The sequence below is a fragment of the Nomascus leucogenys genome, chromosome 2 (genome assembly GCF_006542625.1).
Source record: "Nomascus leucogenys isolate Asia chromosome 2, Asia_NLE_v1, whole genome shotgun sequence".
Classification (NCBI taxonomy): Eukaryota; Metazoa; Chordata; class Mammalia; order Primates; family Hylobatidae; genus Nomascus; species Nomascus leucogenys.
The window spans coordinates 72,868,439-72,888,732 of NC_044382.1; the positions used below are offsets into that span (position 1 = coordinate 72,868,439).

At 40.3% G+C, this 20,294-nt stretch overlaps 2 protein-coding genes across 7 annotated transcripts in view; one reads left to right on the plus strand and one right to left on the minus strand.

The window, feature by feature from the left end:
• PHKB (phosphorylase kinase regulatory subunit beta) overlaps positions 1-12,204 on the minus strand; it is a 244,416-nt gene extending 232,212 nt beyond the window's left edge. For 2 of the 6 annotated variants that reach the window (XM_030797534.1, XM_030797553.1), the window contains exon 1: positions 12,007-12,091. In XM_030797534.1, coding sequence (XP_030653394.1) covers positions 12,007-12,082 — 76 coding nt within the window. In that variant the 5' untranslated portion in view covers positions 12,083-12,091. Of the gene's footprint in view, positions 1-9,426; positions 10,425-12,006 lie in introns of those variants that run through there. The other 4 variants (XM_030797521.1, XM_030797513.1, XM_030797503.1 and 1 more) reach the window with 4 other exon arrangements.
• A 36-nt stretch (positions 12,205-12,240) lies between these two features.
• Positions 12,241-20,294, plus strand: part of ITFG1 (integrin alpha FG-GAP repeat containing 1) — a 303,068-nt gene continuing 295,014 nt past the window's right edge. The window contains exons 1-3 of the mRNA XM_003280410.3: positions 12,241-12,596; positions 14,258-14,330; positions 19,326-19,471. Coding sequence (XP_003280458.2) covers positions 12,389-12,596; positions 14,258-14,330; positions 19,326-19,471 — 427 coding nt within the window. The 5' untranslated portion in view covers positions 12,241-12,388. The remainder of the gene's footprint in view (positions 12,597-14,257; positions 14,331-19,325; positions 19,472-20,294) is intronic.

Below are 20,294 nucleotides of genomic sequence, written 5' to 3' on the forward strand. Positions count from 1 at the left end.
AAAAACAGCAACAATTTTTTCATCATTTAAAAACCACTTCTAAGCAAGGCAACCAAGGCTTAATGTGAAAAAAAATGAGAACAAGTATGAATGTATTCAAAATACATCATAGAGGCCAGGTGCAGTGGCTCACGCCTATAATCCCAGCACTTTGGGAGGCAGAGTTGGGAGGAGCGCTTGAGCCTGGGAGTTCCAGACCAGCCTGGGCAAAATAGTGAGGACTTGTCTCTACCAAAAAAAAAAAAAAAAAAAAAAAATTAACCAGGCATGGTAGTGCACACCTATAGGCCCAGCAGAAGGGAATGCTTGAGCACAGGAGACCGAGGCTGCAGTGAACTGTGATAGTGCCACTGTACTCCACTCCAGCCTGGGTGAGAGAGCAAGACTTTGTCTCAAAAACAAACAAACAAAAAAACACACATCCTAGAAGCTACAATGAACCATCAGAAAGCATTTTCAAGACTAAATATGTAATATATGCAGTTACAATTTTCTATTACTTATTTTCTTTTTATTTATTTTTGAGACAGGCTCTCACTCTGTCACCAAGGCTGGAGTGCAGTGGTGCGATCTCATTGCAGTCTCAACTTTTCGGGCTCAAGCTATCCCTCCTGCCACAACCTCCAACCAGCCATTCCAGGCATCACATCACCTGGCTAATTTTTGGGTTTTTTTTGAGGCGGAGTCTTGCCCTGTCGCCCAGGCTGGAGTGCAGTGGCATGATCTCGGCTCACTGCAAGCTCCGCCTCCCAGGTTCACGCCATTCTCCTGCCTCGGCCTCCCGAGTAGCTGGGATTACAGGTGCCCACCACCACGCCTGGCTAACTTTTTTGTATTTTTAGTAGAGACGGGGTTTCACTGTGTTAGCTAGGATGGTCTCAATTGCCTGATCTCATGATCCGCCCATCTCGGCCTCCCAAAGTGCTGGGATTACAGGCGTGAGCCACCGCACCTGGCCTAATTTTTGTATTTTTTGTAGAGATGGTTTCATCATGTTGCACAGGCTAGTCTCAAACTGGGCTCAAGCAGTCTGCCTGCCTTGGCCTTTTGAAGTGCTAGGATTACAGGCATGAGCCACTGCAATGGGCAGTTGTTTTCTAATCAGGGATTTGAAAATAGATGTGTCCCAAAACCATAAAAGGTATGTCCTAATTGCATATATTTTCTAAAAGTCCATTATCTTGTCAGAGGTAAATTAATTGTCTAAATGCATCCTTCTGCCTGAATCAAGCAAAGAATCAAGGACCTTGTGTAGCTTTGCAGACTATTCCTCAGAATAGAAGGATCAATATGCCATTTTAAAATGTGAAAACAGAATAGCATAATGATATAAAACTAACTGTATCTAAGATTTTACTATATATACACACACATGTATTTTGCACATATACTTTTTATTTTTTGAGATGGAGTCTCTCTCTGTCACCTAGGCTGGAGTGCAGTGGTGCAATCTCAGCTCAATGCAAGCTCTGCCTCCCGGGTTCACGCCACTCTCCTGCCTCAGCCTCGCAAGTAGCGGGACTTCAGGCATCCGCCACCATGCCAGGCTAATTTTTTTGTATTTTTAATAGAGAGGGGGTTTCACCGTGTTAGCCAGGATGGTCTCGATCTCCTGAACTTGTCACACATATACATTTTATATTTGTATATATGCACCTTAATTAATTATGCATTAGAACCTACCTACCATTTATACCTGACTCAATAAACTCACTTTCTAAAGTTAGTTTATTCTCTGTTTAACAGGAAATGGGCCACAGGAATATTCTTTCAAAAGTGAGTTTATTGAGTCAGAGATATGTAGATTCTAATGCATAATCAAGGTGGCCACATCTTCTGAATCCAGAATGATGATATACTCAATATCTGTGCCTTCACAGCCATTCACTATCAAACATAGATTGAGTGTCCCCATGCACCCAGCATGGTGCCAGGTGTTAAACATAGAGCTATATGACACACAGCTTCTGCCATGAGGTTGTTCCCTGCCTTTTTGTCACCTTCCAGTCTATTTTTACATAACAGACAATCATCGTAAAATACTAATCCAGCCTTACAACTCCACTGCTTCAAATTTTCACGTTCCCTTCCATTTATAATAAAATTCAAACATCTTCAAGGCTCCCAAGGCCTTGCCCATCTCAGCCCTTCCTCTCACCCATTCCTGTCATTCACAATGCTTTACCCATAATGGCCTTTTCAGTACGCTTTAAATACCCAGCTCTATCTAGCCCCAGGATCCTCAGCCTAGAGTCCTCCTTACCCCAACTTCTCCACTGACTCCTATTTCTAGGAGTTAAATATCACTTCCAGAGAGGCTTTCCTTGAAGTCCCTACTTCAACCCTGCAGGAGATAGAGAGCTGATGAGTGGTGTTAAGCAACCACTTAAGGGTTAGTTCATTTTAGAAAAATCATCCAGGCAACAATAGTGTGCATTGACTAGGAAGATAGTACAAGGAGAGGTGATGGCTCTAGTAGCAAAGTTTAGTAGGAAACAACTGGAGGAGTCCAGGAGAGAGACAGAGTGAATGTATACAAAAGCACTGGTCACCTTGAGCTCTGCATAAATTCCATCAGGCTATTAGCTCTCTCAACCAGTATTATTTATTAGAAACTTCCTACATCAGAGAGGTCCAATAAACATCAGTTAATTAGCAATGAATGAAAGAAGAACAGTAAACATCAAGAAGACATCAATAGTAACCATTGTTGTTTATTTATGGAGTACTAGGCACTACAGATGAAGAAGAGAAGGCAGGCAGCAGTGGCTAGGAGAATAGGGTCTGCCAGAGTTTGGGTGACTTTATGTAAGTTACTTTATTTCCCTGTGCTTTGAGTTTTTCAAAAGGGGATAGTAATAACACCTACAAAAGAGGATGTTGGGAACAGGCCCCCAAAATCTGGCCATAAATTAGCCCCAAAACTGGCCATAAACAAAATCTCTGCAGCACTGTGATATGTTCATGATGGCCATAACGCCCACGCTGGAAGATTGTGGGTTTAAGGAATGAGGGCAAGGAACACCTGGCCCGCCCAGGGCGGAAAACCTCTTAAAGGCATTCTTAAGCCACAAACAATAGCATGAGTGATCTGTGCCTTAAGGACATGCTCCTGCTGCAGTTAACTAGCCCAACCTATTCCTTTAATTTGGCCCATCCCTTGTTTCTCATAAGGGATACTTTTAGTTAATTTAATATCTATGGAAACAATGCTAATGACTGGCTTGCTGTTAATAAATACGTCGGTAAATCTCTGTTAGAGGCTTTCAGCTCAGAAGCCTGTGAGACCCCTTATTTCCCACTTCACACCTCTGTATTTCTGTGTGTGTATCTTTAATTCCTCTAGCGCTGCTGGGTTAGGGTCTCCCCGACCAAGCTGGTCTAGGCAAGAGGATTTCTGTGAGATTTAAATGTAAAGCACTACTTGTAACACATTAAGTACTCAATAAAGATTAGCTGCTTAAAAAGTTGTCACTGCTGTCATTATGGCATGAAAAATCATTATTATCATTAGTACTTACTACTACCACTAGGTACTTCCTAGACATTACTTAATCTTCACAAAAGAACTTATGAGGGATATACTATTATCTCCATTCCATAGTATGGAAAATTAAGTGCAAAATATTTGACACAATTTGTTTGGTTTTAGGGGGAAAAATATTTCGTTTATTTCTAATAATTTCAAATTTTGTTTTAGATTTAGGGGTACATGTGCAAGTTTGTTACCTGGGTATATTACATGATACTGAGGTTTGGGGTGTGAATGATCGCATCATTCAGGCAGTGAATAAAGAACCCAACAGTTTTTCAACCTCTGCCCCTCTCCCTCACTCTCCCCTCTAGCAGTCCCCAATTTCTACTGTTGCCATGTTTATGTCCATGAGTACCCAATGTTTAGCTCCCACTTAGGAGAACATGCAGTAGTATTCGGTTTTCTGTTCTTGTGTTAATTCACTTAGGACAATGGCCTCCAGCTGTATTCATGTTGCTGCAAAGGACATGATTCAATTCTTTCCACAGCTGTGAATTATTCCCTGGTGTATATGTACCACATTTTCTTTATCCAACCCACTGTTATTGGGCACCTAGGTTGATTCCATGTCTTTGCTATTGAGTTCACACAGTTTGTAAGTATCAATACTAGTATTTGAGCCTAGTTGTATGAGTCTAACATCTATATAATAACCACATTATGACACTGTCTCTCAAAAGAAGCAGGATAGTCTCCAGTGTGATAGATATTATATGATTTACTGAACATTTTTTATGTTCCAGGCACTCTTCTGGACTCTAGGGATACAGCTGTGAACAAAACAAGTAGGTCTCTGCTTTTATATAGCTTATATTCTAGTGGATGAAGATGAACAGGAAAACTAAGAAGGGAGAAAAAAATACCTAATAATAAGGACACTACAGAGAATTAAAATTAAGAGTGATGTGTCTGGGGGCTACTTAGATTGGGTAGGCAGAAAAAGCCTTTCTAAGGAGGCTACATTTAAGATGAGAACCTAAAACTCAACCAGAAGGAACAAGCTACCCAAACAGCAGTATAGAGAGCTTCCCAGGCAGATAAAATAGCTATTACAGAGAGCCTAAAAAGCTATAGTACAGAAGCCTAAAGTGCAAATTAGATTGTATCTTATGGACCCAAAGATAGCAGTGGAGAAGAAGAGGAGAATTCTGTGAGGAGGTCAGAGGGGCAGGCAAAAGCCAGGTCACCTGGGACTTCGTCATTCAAAGGAAGGGAATGTAGAATTTATTTTTATTTATTCATTTTATTGTTTGAGACACAGTTTCGATCTTGTTGCCCAGCTGGGGTGCAATGGCACGATCTCAGCTCACTGCAACCTCCACCTCCTGGGTTCAAGCGATTCTTCTGCCTCAGCTTCCTGAGGCTGAGATTACAGGTGCATGCCACTATACCTGGCTAATTTTTTGTATTATTACTAGAGACAGGGATTCACCATGTTGGCCAGGCTGATCTCGAACTTCTGACCTCAGGTAACCCACCCACCCTGGCCTCCCACAGTGCTGGGATTATAGGCGTGCGCCTGGGAATGTAGATTTTATGCTAAGTAATGACAGATACAATGGGAGGGCTTTAAGCAGGAAAGTGATATGAGCTGACTTACATTTCTTAAAGACCCAGCTCACTGCTGGGCAGAGAACAGACTATAGTGAGATAAGAATGAGGAGACAGGAAATCAGGCTATTTCCATAGTGTAGACCAGAGATAAAAGTGGCTTGGACTAGGGAGGTAGGAGTACAGCTGGAGAAAAACAGATTTGGTATGTGTTTTAGAGGTAGAGTAGAAAGGTTTTACAGATTAACTGAATAAAAAGGTTGAAGGAAAGACAGGAATAACCTCTGTATTTTTAGCTTGAGTAGCTGGAAGAATAATGGTTTAGTTTAATGAAATGAAGTATATTTAAGGAGGAACATGATTGGGATAAGAATAAGAGTAGAAAATAAGAGTTCTGTTTTGTTCCGGTTACATTTGAAATGCCCATCATATACCCATTTGGAAATGTGCGTAGGTACCTGGATCAGAATCAGGAATTCTAGGGAGTTCCTCTTACTCTTTCTCTCATTTCACAAAAGACTGAAGATAAAACAACACAAGGAAAATAGCTTTTAGAATGCACAAGGTGAGTATTGGTGATAATCTAAAGCAGTGACAAGCTGTTGTGCTCTTCATGAAACCACTTCACTTATGAAATGTGAAGCAACATTTTTGCTGAGCATAATGACACAGCCTGAGGGTCAATGAGATTCATGCCAAGGGGGTTACGTCATATGATATGGCCTCTGTTTCCTAAATCTTGTAAGATTACAGGGCAGGTCCTAGTAAGAGGTCAGAGGTCCAAGTAGGATACGATTAAGGAGTGCTTCTGAGAATTCCATGCTATATGAAGGGAGCCCAGTGCATATCTGAGACAAAAATATCTTTTAAGTATACATAAAATAACAACTTCTACCTGCAATCTAATAGGAGTTTCCATGGAAACTATCAGAAACAGTTTCTTTAGAGTTACAGTGATTACTGACAAAAATAAGATGGACATAGAGTAAAATAAAAGCTAAATTTACAAAATGGAATGGACCATATTAAATAGCACAACTCTATTAATATTAAATCCTGAGTAATCTGATTCAAGCTAGTTGTATTTAAGCATGACAGATTTTCTTAAAATGGCTATTTTGAGGGTAGATACCAAAATGAGAGAGAGATAAGAAACCATATTTGTTGTATATAAGTCATTAGTCTTTAATACACATCAGCAATATTGTAAAAGACACATATTTTTAGGAAAGATAACTAAAATTTATTGAGCAGTTACTAAATATCAGGTGTTTTGCATATAACATCTTGTTTGATCTTCACAATAATCTCTCCAGGAAGGTTTTATTAACATCATTTTTACAAAGCAAGAAGCTGAATCTCAAAAAAATATAGCTTCCTCAGGATCAAATGGGTAGTAAACAACAGAGCCTGAATCAGACCCAGGTGTAGGTGAACACCAAATGTACACCCTTTCATTAGGCTCCTAAAGGAGGCCACAACCCACAAGAGTTCAGGAGACTCAGGCTTATGTTCTCTTCCAATCACAAGAATCTTTTTGATTAGGTGACGGTTAATTAGTTAACTGAAAACAAGGCTGCTATATAAATTCCTTAAAAAAAAAAATCAGGCATATACAATTGAAAGTTTTGTTTCGCCCAGAATATACAATAAAATTTTAACAGGTACTGATTTGCCCATCAAATTAAATTAACAAAAGAAAGTTAATCAAAGAACATAAAGAGAAACAAGTAAATGAAAAGTCCTATGTTGAAGCTCACTTATCAGCTGGCTAATAAACTTAGGTAGCCAAGGTAGATAAGCTCATGAGCCATTATAAAAAGGAATAATCGCTTAAATTATCTTTGTCATTTAAGAATAAAAGCAAAAATGCCAAGCCATTTCCTACCTCATCACAATATGCTATAACCATTATTCCAAGTAATTGAACTGTATTGCCAAGGTGATTGCTACAGCTGACCAACTATGCTAACTTAATATAACTGTAGTGGCCACATGAGAAATGGAAGCAATCCAAGGTATTGAATGCTACATTCCTTCTCTAATAATTATTTAATTTATTTTGGCTGTTGAATTTCTTTATAAATTCTTGGTTTTGTACATTTGACTCCAAGGGTCTTTAAAGAAAAACCTGAATATCTAGATCCCTCTTTCAGTTTTAGCAGTCAAAACAAATTTCTTCCAACCACAGCAAATACTAGTACATTAGTAGTGAGAGCACAACTCAAGTATGCACACACAGAAATATAGGATTCACACTAAATTCCATAAAGAGGAGAAACAAAGAAAAAAAAAAAGCAGAAACATATCCAGAAGGAATAACAAGGGTTAAAATACATAAAACAATGCAGGTACATTGAAAATAAATTTTTCAAAATCAAGATACTACTGGCTTTCACTTTTGGGAATACTGGATAGTTTCTGGCCAAAGTACCAATGAAAAGCTCAGCTGTGAAGCAAGGATGTGCTTTAAAATAATTGTCAAATGAAATCGCACAATAAAATGTATGCCTATAAAGATAATGTCCAAAGAACTACAATAGGGGAAAGCAAATCATTTCCAATATAAATGGAGTATTTCTAAATAAGTAAGAAATTATAAATGCAAACACGACAGGCCACATTCAAAACACAATGCAAAGTTAAGCCTAACACCAGCAGGAATGGTACTTATTATTTTAACAGATACAAATTTTAAGTGTGTCTTTATATTACTAAGTTTTGGTTAGATGAACTCCCAAAAAAAGTGTCAACATTGAAAGTAATGTATAAAGAATCATTCTTCAAAACGGATTATAACACTAAAGTTTGATATTTTTCTAGTCTGTTTCTTGGTGCATTCTATTTCAATTTGATGATACAGTACAGGAAAAGCGTCTTGTATCTGCCTTCAAACACTCTATGTAATGTTAAAGCACAGTTCTTGGATTTAGAAATTTTCAGGACTGTTGATGCATAAAAGCTATCTTTAAACATTCTATTTCCCCATTACTACTGAATGACTCTGCTAGTGCTTAAAACTACTTTCCTTCTTAATAGGAAAGCCAAGATGGAAAACAGAGCTCGGTGCTTATAAGAAAAGAAAACAGAGTCTAGAGATACATGTCCTCCTGTTCTTTTAGTTCAAAGATAAAATCAGAAATCAATTGGCATTGTTACATATAATATTTTGTCATTTAGCAGATGACACCTAGAGATAGAAATCATTTTAGTTCCTTAAAGAGTTTTTGTTTTCTCCTGTTTGATTCTTCCTTAAGCTATTTCTTATTTATTTTCTTTAAGATTTTCCTCCTCTATCTTGCCAGAACAGGACTTGAAATATAAATGAAAATGAATGAAGAGGGAGAAGCACTTCTGAAAAGCTATGGTGAAGCCAAGGAGTTTTCACTGTGTTTGGGGGTGCTCATCTCACATATGCCTGTTCATGAGTCCTGAGGCTTGAAATATTCTGCTTAAGAGGCATTATAGAAAAAGTAGCCTCTTACCAGCAGGCTTCTCCGAGTTTTCTAGTACATAATAGGTTTTAAATGGCCCAAGTTAGGCCACAACTACAGAAAAGGGCTGTAAATGCTTCAGTTTTCATTTCAGCTATGTGGCCACCTAACAAAATGTGTGTCTTGTTCCATGAAGTGAGACTGAATACATTCAAAGGCCTGGTTGCTAATGGGATTGCATAGGTAATCATGTCTAGGTCCATGAATCACCCAGAAATTGTTTTCAAAATCCTGTGCACACGTCTGAAGAGCAATTCCATAGCTTTCATCCAGCTCTCAAAGGGGTGCCAACACAACGGTCAAAGAGCCATTGTGCCAACATCCGTTCCAGCCCTTACACCAGGATGCCACAGGATAAAGGACAAAGCACGTCCTTAAAATATTCCCTGGGGCAAGTCGCTTCCTGTCTGTGAAAACGTATATATTAATAACCTGCTTCACAGTAAGCTGATGAAGAATAGATAAGTGGGATGTTGACCAAAAATTCCTAATTTGTAAAAGTTACTTCCATTGTGGCAAGAAGACAAAAATCATTTAAGAAATATGCTATGTGCAGATTTGACAATGGGGGCTCCCAGACACTAAGAAACTGCCTCTGCTCAAACAGCTTGCAAATATCAGGGCAGGCACTCCACTCTCTGTCCTTTTCACATCCCACATAAGAAGAACACAATAGGCCACATTCAAAACACAATGCAAAGTTAAACCAAAGTTAAACCAAACACTCAGGCCTGGGCCCACCAAAGAAGAAATAAAGACATAATGATATTTTACAATGAAATCAACCTTCAGAAACAAACGTATTTAAAATTACCAAGTGACCCTTTTGGGGTCTACAACACTTACCAGACCTTAAGAAAACGGAAGACGGAGAGACGACTGCATCAGGTGAGCAGGCCATTTCAAATTGTTGGCTCTAATCATAAGCGTCGCAGGCTAAGCTATAGCAATTTTAAAACTGTTTAGTAAAGGTTAGAAGCAATCAGTGTTAAATTAATTGAAAGCAGTGTGAGCAGTTATTAACATGATGCAGTACGCAACAAAGGCAGTAACTGAGGATCATTATAATTTTATTTTCTCTTTTATGACTTGAAAATGTGATTTTCTTTGCTTTGATAAATTACACTTGCTCATATGGATGAGGCAGAAACTATATAATATCCACTTATTAAACATTACATAAAAGTAGTATCCTCTATTGTGCAGTGAAGTAATTATGCTACTATGTAACAATGCTCAGAACTCTGTGGGGAGGACTCTATACTCGAGTCAGGTTAGTCAAGTTTCTAACAAAGCTCCATTTATATATTCTTCTAAAAGTAACAAACAGAATCAAGTTGATTGCTTTTAATGACACAGGAAGTTATTACCTCGAGTTATTAACTTTATTCTCTGTATTTCATATACTTACAAGAATCTGAAACCTCAAATTTATTAATTTGGAGGAATGACTTCAAGTGGTATCTCTTTTTACTACTATGATGTAAACATACAGGAACATTCAACATTGATACTATGCACTTTGCACATAAAAGCGGATTTAAATAACTGCACTCAACAACAGTTAACACTAGAATTTTTTTTCTCAGCTAAGAAAAGAGAAGTAAGGTTTTCAAAGCTTACTGTTGTGACATGCATTTCAGAGGAAACAAAGACTGACGAAGAAAATAAACTATGAGCTTATGAAAGGAAAACAGAAATATTGCAAAAATACATGTTGGGGGCAGTACTCAGGTCCCTGTAAGAAAACTCCAGTTACTCTCTTTGTTCAGACATAACCAATCCAATAACACTTTTTACATCCAGATAGCCACATAGTAAGTAGCCAACTCAGTATTTCTATATCACACAAAAACAATTTAAGAAAAAGTGTGAAACAAATACATGTGACTATTCCAACTCACTTTATTGATTCTTAGTAGTACTAAGGACTACTTTTTGAAAAAATTATCTCATACTTCATAGATGGTAATTTTACTATAACCCTAATTTACTATATTTACTAAATTTACTATAACCCTAATACATAAAACTGAACTTTTTGTAAGGTATAAAAAACACAGTGTTGGATGTATGATTTCTGAAATTAGATTTTCAGAAATTAGATTTACTTTCTCCAAAAAAAAAAGTCAGTGTGCACAACAGACATCTAAGAACTTCATAAATAGGAAAAGCCCAAAACGTAAGGAGGACATATTAGCTGAGAAAATGATTTTTTTTTTTTTTTTTTTTGAGACGGAGTCTCGCTCTGTCGCCCAGGCTGGAGTGCAGCGATGCGACCTCCACTCACTGCAGCCTCTGCCTCCCAGGTTCAAGCAATTCTCCTGCCTCAGACTCCCGAGTAGCCGGGGTTACAGGCGCCCACCACCACGCCCAGATAATTTTTGTATTTTTAGTAGAGATGGGGTTTTACCAGGTTGGCCAGGCTGGTCTCCAACTCCTGACCTCAGGTGATCCGCCCGCCTCGGCCTCCCAAAGTGGTGGGATTACAGGCGTGAGCCACCGCGCCCGTCCGAAAATAATTTCTTAATATCAATGCAAGTGCAAAGTTAATTTTCCTAGCTAACCCCTTTCACATCCGCCCCCCAATAATGACATAGTTCGTCAATTCTTTAAAAGGGAAGCTCCTTAGTTGAAAACTTGCATTCTGCCTTTCACCTTTCCTGTTTAAGTGCATGCCTTTTGTTCAAGATTATATCCAGCCAGCCAGGAATACGGGAAGGTTTAATAACGCCACAAGTCATGACGTTGCAATTTGAACAAGTCAGTTCGGGACACTTGGAACTGTTAAAACTGCCTGCAAGGCACCTTCTGACCTCTATGCTTTCGGGCTTGGAAACCACACAACCTGGGGCCACTTAAGGAGCCCTTTTCCTTCTGAGCCCTAACTATACACTTCAAGATCTGAGGCCCAGTCTCCTTCAGTTTCTGCTAGACAGATGACAGGTCTACTGCTTAAAACCTGTGGAAAATGTAAAAGGGATATAAGACATAAGGCAAGGAGCCCAGACGCCGGCTTTCTGCAGCCAGATTGTAGTTACATCTGACTTGGTCTGATTAAGCTATCTGACTTTTGCAGAGAACACTCCCAGGGAGGACACATTCCCTTTCCCAGGAATGTGCCGCCGCCTGATTTTTAAGTTACAAGACTCTAAGGGAAGTCCGGACCGCTGCCTACTTTCCGAGTGGGGATCACAAGCGGAATAGAGTCGGGGGCACACAGAGAGTGGAGTTGGCTCTGCCACCTAATTTTTAGAGGTGGAGGAAGATATCAGAAACAAGGCCAGGGCCGCCACCTGCTTTCTAAGGGGGAACTCGGGGCACAGGTTCATTCCCAGGGCCCCCACCTGCCTCCCGCCAAGGCGCTTGAGGGGAAGTACCACCCAAGGTACTCGGGTAGGGGGGCGGCGCCCCAGCCAGCCAAACCTGAGCGCTTGGTCCGAGCTCTTCGCTCCAAGACCTTCCAGCTCACTTCTGCCGTGAGCCCCGCCGCCCCCGCCATCGCGCTCCGGCCGCCGCCTTGGCCACCGCCCCCGGGGCCGCCTGTCAGCAATGCCGGGCCACGCCCCCCCGCACGACACTGTCGGGAGGCGCGCCTGCCGGAAGTGAGCGTGAGGGCGGCTTTCACCCTAGCTCCACTGCCTTTTTAGCATCGGAAGGGCAGCCCTACTGGGAGAGAGAAAAAGGAGCCGGCAGCGGTTCTTACGCGTCCGAGGGCTGCGCGCCACTCTCTCGGCCGGTAACGCGGTGCTTTGCGGCTGCCGTCAAGCGCGGCGTTGGGCCGGCGGGCGGGGGCCGAGGGGCTGCCATGGCGGCGGCGGGCCGGCTGCCGAGCTCCTGGGCGCTCTTGTCGCCGCTCCTCGCGGGGCTTGCACTACTGGGAGTCGGGCCGGTCCCAGCGCGGGCGCTGCACAACGTCACGGCCGAGCTCTTTGGGGCCGAGGCCTGGGGCACCCTTGCGGCTTTCGGGGACCTCAACTCCGACAAGCAGACGGACCTCTTCGTGCTGCGGGAAAGTCAGTGCTTGCCGGGCCCTCCCTCTGTTCGCTGTCCGTGTGCCCCTCCCGGTGTTCCCCAAACCCATTGCCCAATGGCCGGTCCTTCTGCATTTCCTGGCCCTTCTCTCCCAGCCCTGGGGCCTTCCCTTTAGCTTTCTTGACAGCTTGTCCTTTTGCACCACCCTTTCCAACCCCAGGTTCTGACCCTGCTACCCTACAGTTTGACCTACCCCCAAAAGCCCTGACAGCACCCCAGTTTTGTTCCTAAGAAGTCTGCGGCCTTCACCCAGTCACCTTACCCCCTCCTCCCCATGGAATCACCTGTCTTCCAAAGTGCTTCCTGATTCCTAGGAATCTTTGTAGCTTGCCTCAACGTTCGCTCCCAAGGCCCACTCATTCCTTTCTATTTTGCTTCAGTCTTCCTTCCCCATTGATGAACAGGAAAAGGTGCAACTCGACAATCTCTTCTCATAGGGAGCTTCTCCTTGCCTCCCCACCTACCTAATTCGCCCACCCCTCTCTTTGTCAAGGCCACAGCTTTCTATGAAGCGAATGTACCCTTCCAAGGGCCTAAACACTAAACAGCTCACACAAGCATTTTGCAGGGACCACTGATAAACCCAATGCCTCCTTGGGAAAGCAGTCTCCAACTACAGAAATTTCTCTCGTGAGCTGCCTGTTCTTTCGTGTACTCCTTCCTCACGTTGGTCATCACCGTAGTGCTCCAAATGTCTACTTTCTTTGCTAACTTGTTCTTGGTAATTCTTTGCTTTGACCATCGTTAAACTAACTTTTTTGTAAATCTTGATGCTGACAGTGGGCATTAGGGGGTCTTAGCGTTCTTGAGTACCTACAGAAGCAGGTGCTGCTTAAAGATCAGTGCTGTGAAGGAAGGAAGGAAGAGCTACTCAGAGCATGCCTGACAGGATCCTGAACCAGACTTCTTGGAGCCCTTGGATGCAGGAGCCTCTTACAGACCCTGAATATTTTCCCAATCTTTTTGACTCCTCATTTTGCAGTGTACTGCCAAACCTGTTGCTGCTCTGTCCAAAGTGGATACAGAGAGTAGCCTTGACTTTAAAGATGGCCTGTGTTTGATTAAACAATTCCAAAAGTCTGTCTCAATGAGTGCTAATTGAGCTCCAAGAATGTGTCAGCCTCTGGAGGATGGCGCCATAGGAGGAGGGTCTTGGAGGATTCAGCATTTTCTGCTCACATGCTTAATTATGTCCTTGTCAGATATCTACAATGGGGGTCCCTGCATCCTTGGTGTGATGCATCTGTGTAATGAACCAAACAGCCTTACAAGGGACAGCATTGCTAGATTCGGGGAAGACAAGTCTTAACATGTAGTATAGTTATAAGGCATCTTCTTTATAAGGTTCTTTTAAATCAACCAATCTGACTTCTTGCAGAATCCACTGGCTTCAGTTTCTCTTGATCAGCTGCTTTTTCCCGTGTTCATCCTTTCTATTCCTCTGCTACTTTGAACATTGAACTTGTGTTATAATGTTAGGCATCTCCATTGGACTAGTGGGACTATGCTTGAGAGGGCAGAATAAATGTAGTAGGATAAAAGTTTTCTTGTTGAGAACAGTGCCCAGAAACCTTCTTGTAACCACTGATTAGATATCTTACCAACAAACATTTTTCTAATATCGTATATTTGTTTTCTTTAGGAAATGACTTAATCGTCTTTTTGGCAGACCAGAATGCACCCTATTTTAAACCCAAAGTAAAGGTATCTTTCAAGTAAGTACAAATATGATTATTTTGATAAAACTTTAGTCATTAATGTAATAATGGATATGCAGTAGCTGATTGGATTGTCTTTAAAGTCAGCCTTACCTGTAGTGTTGGGATGCAAAACCACTATTTGTGAGGTATGAGTAGCAAGTGATTTTTTGGAAAAATAGTGAAAATACCAAAGTTTAAAAATGACTTTAAAGAAGTAAATTTGAGTGGATCCAGGTTTGTTTCTATATAAACACCCTTTATTTCCTTGCAGTCTCATATCCCTTCTTGAATGTGTCTCGTTCTGTGCCTCATCTTGAGGGAGCAGTCACTCACAGTAGTCTCATTGTATTAGCCATGTGTTGTGTTTTGTGGAAGAGGGGCCAATTTTGCAGTGGGGAAAAAGTCAGTGTTCTAATTTTTTTGTTTAATTGACTGATAGATGGTGAGTTTTTAAGGTTGACTTGGAAGGAATTCAAGTTTAATTATCTGAATTTTTTAAATGTTCAAGTAATAGTTATTTTTCTTTTCTGTGGTTGGCATTGCATGAAACAGTGACCACCCCCACACCTCTACCTCCATGATAGTGACCCAGCACAGTTTTGAAACTACATTGATTTGAAACTACAAACTACATTTGAAGCAAGCATTTGTGGCTGTCTGAATTCAAGCAAGAAGAGATGGGTCAGTGCAGGCCAAAGGGGCAGCTTCCAGAGTCATGCAACTTGAGCTTGACCTTAGTATAAGTAAAAAGTTAGGTGAAGATGTTCAACTTGGAAGTTCAACTTTGGGGACTGAGCATTTATAAGAGATAAAAGTAAGAACAGCATGTTATGAAGAGGAGGTAGAAAGATCTGCCTGACAAAAGTGGAAGGTACACTTCGGGGAGTTAAGGACTAAGAACATGAGATAAGGGCAGACTGGGAGCCTTCAGAAATATAAAAAAGAGTTTGAATGCAGTCCCATTAGAAGAGGGGAATCATCAGGTCCTTGCGCAAAGGAGAGATGATGAAAACAGTATTTTAAATTGATTTACTTGTAAACTATATGCAGAATGAATTGGTTTGTAGAAGATTAAAGACTACTTAGGAAACTGTATTTAAAAAGTCCCTGTGTAGGCTGATTAGTTCTCAGACTCTACAGTATTTTGAGTAAACTCAAACTCATGTTAAAAAAAAAAATGGCCTTGAACTAGAACTTTGAGGGGAAAGTTATAAATGGATAAACAGGAACTTATTTCCCTTGAGAAGTGTTTTTGGGTAGCAAATGTCAGCATGCTTGGAGTGGGGAAGAAACTGAAGTTGATGAGTGTATATGAGAACTGAACTAACTGCATAGAGGTGATTTTTTTTTTTTCTGATTAGAAATTAAGGAAATTTAAAGGATGTAAACGGCATGTGTTCTGATAAGTTAAAACAAATATCCCAATTAATTTTTTTATTAATGCAGTGTACTTTCAAAATTTGGAAACTCTTGTTTGTGTTATAATTTAAAATATTTTTCAAAGTAAAAATGACTACTCTTCATCCTTATTCTCCCCCACACCCCTGTTTCTCTCTCAGATGCAACCACTTTTAAAACCTGTAGCTGATTCTTCTAGTGTTTATTACCATATTTTAAAATAAAATTTTACACTAGTTTCTTGAATTATCATTTTTAAATATTCATTTCTTGTTTTTTACCTAACATAATTTATCAACATTGTCCCAGTATAATTAAATCATAATTTTTTGTTAAATTAGTAATCATTGTTTACCTTTTAACCATGTAGTGTCTATGTACTTCAGAACCAAGTAATGTACAGTATTTCTTTTCTTTTCTTTTCTTTTCTTTTCTTTTCTTTTTTTTCTTTTTTTTTGAGACAGAGTCTCACTCTGTTGCCTAGGCTGGAGTGCCTTAGCATCATCTCAGCTCACTGCAACCTTTGCCTCCCGGGTTCAAGCGATTCTCCCTCCTCAGTCTCCCAAGTAGCTGGGATTACAGGTGCCTACCACCATGCCTGGCTAATTTTTTGTATTTTTAGTAGAGATGGGATTTCACCATGTTGGCCAGGCTGGTCTCGAACTCCCGACCTCAGGTGATCCGCCTGCCTTGGCCTCCCAAAGTGCTGGGACAGTATTTCATTTTTTGTGCAGCTTGCCCTACTGGAATAAATGATTGCTTTTTAAAAAATAGATTGCATAGTTTTCTATGTACATATCCTTAATTTCTTTGCAGATATTCCATCATATCTGCCATATACCTATCATGCATTTTTGTTTTTCCCATTGGATCCTCTACATTCCTATCCAGTCTGGATTCATTCTCCAGGCCTTTTGTAGACTTGCTATATGGGGAATTTCCCCATTTAAAAAAAGAAATTTCCTTATTTACTCCACGGGGGTGTGTCCTTCCGGAAATTCCTGAGAAAGGATGCCTCATAAGTCCTGTCATGTCCAAAAAGTTTTTCTACCCACCACTTTTTTTTTTTTTTTTTTAAAGAGACAGAGTCTCGCTCTGTCTCAGGCTGGAGTGCAGTGGCACGAGCTCAGTTCACTGGAACCTCCACCTTCCCGGTTCTAGCAATTCTCCTGCCTCAGCCTCCTGAGTAGCTGGGACTACAGGTGCACAACAGCACGCCCGGCTAATTTTTTAGTATTTTAGTAGAGACAGGGTTTCACCGTGTTGCCCGGGCTGCTCTCAAACTCCTGAGCTCAGGCAATCCACCTGCCTTGGCCTCCCAAAGTGCTAGGATTATAGTCAGCCACCGCGCCCGGCATCTACCCATTCTTAAAAGTTTAGTTAGCTTATTGTGTTCTAGCTTCATGGGTTGCAGTTTTAAAATTCAATCCTATTCTTTCTCCTAATCTTTTAAATTTAAATAGTTTTAATTTTGGAAGCTATTGGAGTCTCTTCTTTTTCCATTTTGTTTTGATTTCATGTTGATGTGCCTTGGTATAGATTTTTCTTTTTTGATAAAGACAGGGTCTTTCTCTGTCACCCAGGTGACAAAGGAGTGCAGTCACAAGATCATAGCTCACTGTAGCCACATAATCCTGGGCTCAAGCTGTCCTCCCACCTTTGCCTCCCAAAGTGCTGCAATTACAGGAATGATTATTCTTTACTCATTATGCTAGGCATTATGTGGGCCCTTTCAAGCTAGAGGCCTCTATCCTTAGGGACTTTTTGAAATACTCTTACATAATTAAATATTTCTTTGAAAAAGTTTTTTGTTTGTCTCTTTTAGTAATTTCTGTCAGTTGATTATTAGTCTGCCTGGGTTCATCCTTTATTCCTTTATCTTATCTGTTTCTTATTTTTATCATTTAGTTTTGTTTTATTTTCCTTTGCAGGAGGTTTTCTCAACTTTCTCTTTTAAATTCTAAGTCCTTTTTTTGGGGTGGGGGTACTGGGGGGATGGAGTCTCACTCTGTTGCCCAGGCTAGATAGAGTGCAATGGCCCAATCTCGGCTCACTGCAATCTCCACCTCCTGGGTTCAAGCGATTCTCCTGCCCCAACCTCCCAAGTAGCTGGGATTAGAGATGCACACCACCACACCTGGCTACTTTTTGTATTTTTAATAGTGACAGGGTTTCACCATGTTGGCCAGGCTGGTCTCAAATTCCTGACCTCAAGTGATCCACCCACCTCCACCTCCACCTCCCAAAGTGCTGGGATTACAAGCATGAACCACCGCATCCACCCAGGTGTCACATTTTTAATTTCTGAGGTTTTTCTTTTGTTTTCTTACTGATGTTGTCTTTTAGCATACTGTTGTTGGTTTGTTTTTTTTTTATATAGACAGACTTTTTTCTCTTTTCTCAAGTGTAATTTTGAAGTTTTCTTTTGTTGCATTGGCTCTGTTTTCTTCAGGTTCCTTTATTGCTATTTGTTTTAGCTCTCTTTAATAGGCAAAGTTTTCTTCAGAAGGCAGATGTCTACTCATATTTTCAAGTAAGGTGCAAAAGAAATAATTGGAAATGCATTGCCTAGTGGGACTTGTCTACTATCTTTTGCCCTGCGCGTATGTTCTTCACAGACTAACATTCTAGAAATAGGGTAGAGCTGTGGGCAAGGGTTAAATTGTTCCTTTTGTAGACTTTTGGTTAACTCCTGTGTCTAGCTTCAGGCCAAAACCTTACCCATTACTGTAACTTAAATCCTTAATTCCTGAGACTTTCCAGAAATACACCACTTGGTTCTTACCTTGCTGAGTGAGAGGGAGAAAGAACTACCACTGATGCATTAAGAAAGTAATTATCTATAGTCTAATTGGAAATTTGCTGTCTTGCTATTTGATCTGAGTAGAATTAAATATAAAATGAATTTAAGGCCTAAGTTTTGCTTGTGTCACTCAGACGATAAGACTGCAGGATGTTAAGTTTTCAAGATTCATATAAATAATTTTAGAATTATTTTGTTAGTAAAAATATATCAATACTTATGAAAAGGAAAAAATAAAAATATACATATAAAGTTAGATATATATGTTTGGATGCTATATTGATTGCCAAGTTTGGTTAAAAAAAATTCCATTCTTAATTTACTAGCTTTCAGAAATAAAATGATTTTTTAATTTTTACTGTAAATTTTGAATTTATGTTAAAATCCAAAGTAAATATTTTATAAATAATATCTTTTAATTGAAAACATCCCAGTGATAATGCTTACTGCTTTAGCAATTGTGAGCCTCCATTTGTTAGAAACACCATCCCAATGTCTTGGTGTCCTTGACAAAGGAACTATATAGAAGGGCTATACTAGCCATTGCTTGAACATAATAAACAGGTTTTCTCTCGACATATTTCAGATTTGTCTTGTTCCTTGAGACTATTCTGCATTCATTCTGAACTCTTCTTTAGACCAAAGAGGTCTAAATACATGAGGGATGAAAAGATAGGAAAGAGAAGGCAATCAGTCAGTTCTGTTAAGTTTCAAGTTTTTCACTGAAAATATTTTTGTATGGTAGAAATACAAAATTGTCCTTTTCCATTACAACTTGTCTGATATTTGTAAATGCTTGTTTCTTTTAGGAATCACAGTGCATTGATAACAAGTGTAGTCCCTGGGGATTATGATGGAGATTCTCAAATGGATGTCCTTCTGACATATCTTCCCAAAAATTATGCCAAGAGTGAATTAGGAGCTGTTATCTTCTGGGGACAAAATCAAACATTAGGTGAATTTGTTTTAAAAAATTTTAATATTTATCATTGAATATGAAGGTAAATGTAACAAAATATCGTTCTGAAATCAGTTCAAAAATACTGTTCTTGGGTGTCAATAATTGTAAAACCTTTTTTCAAAGTTTATTCCCTGATTTTTCTTTTTCAACCCTGAACTGGGCAGGGATCACTTCTACTGACAAACTTCACTCTTACTAGCTTAAAGAGGACAGAGATTTATTAAAGGGTTTTAATGGCTCACAGAATCATTGAGATGGCTAAAGAATAAACTCTAGGTTGAGCTTTCAGGACCAATCCCAATATCATCAAAAAAGCTACTGCCTCTTTCCCCTATCAGATGTGGCTAGTTACACAACTGCTGCCAGAATGATGCTGTGCCTGCAGTGATTCTCACTAGCAAAATGAATGCTGCACCTGGTCTCTTGATACTCCCAAATTCAGTGAGCAGACACAGATAGAAATAGCAGAGAGGCCGGGTGCGGTGGCTTACGCCTGTAATCCCAGCACTTTGGGAGGCCGAGGCAGGCAGATCACGAGGTCAGGAGATCGAGACCATCCTGGCTAACATGGTGAAACCCCGTCTCTACTAAAAATACAAAAAATTAGCCGGGCGAGATGGCGGGCGCCTGTAGTCCCAGCTACTCGGGAGGCTGAGGCAGGAGAATGGCGTGAACCCCGGGGGGCGGAGCCTGCAGTGAGCCGAAATTGCGCCACTGCACTCCAGCCTGGATGACAGCGAGACTCCGTCTCAAAAAAAAAAAAAAAAAGAAAGGAAACAGCCTTTGCCTCATTCATGCCTTTAAGACTCACAGTGTA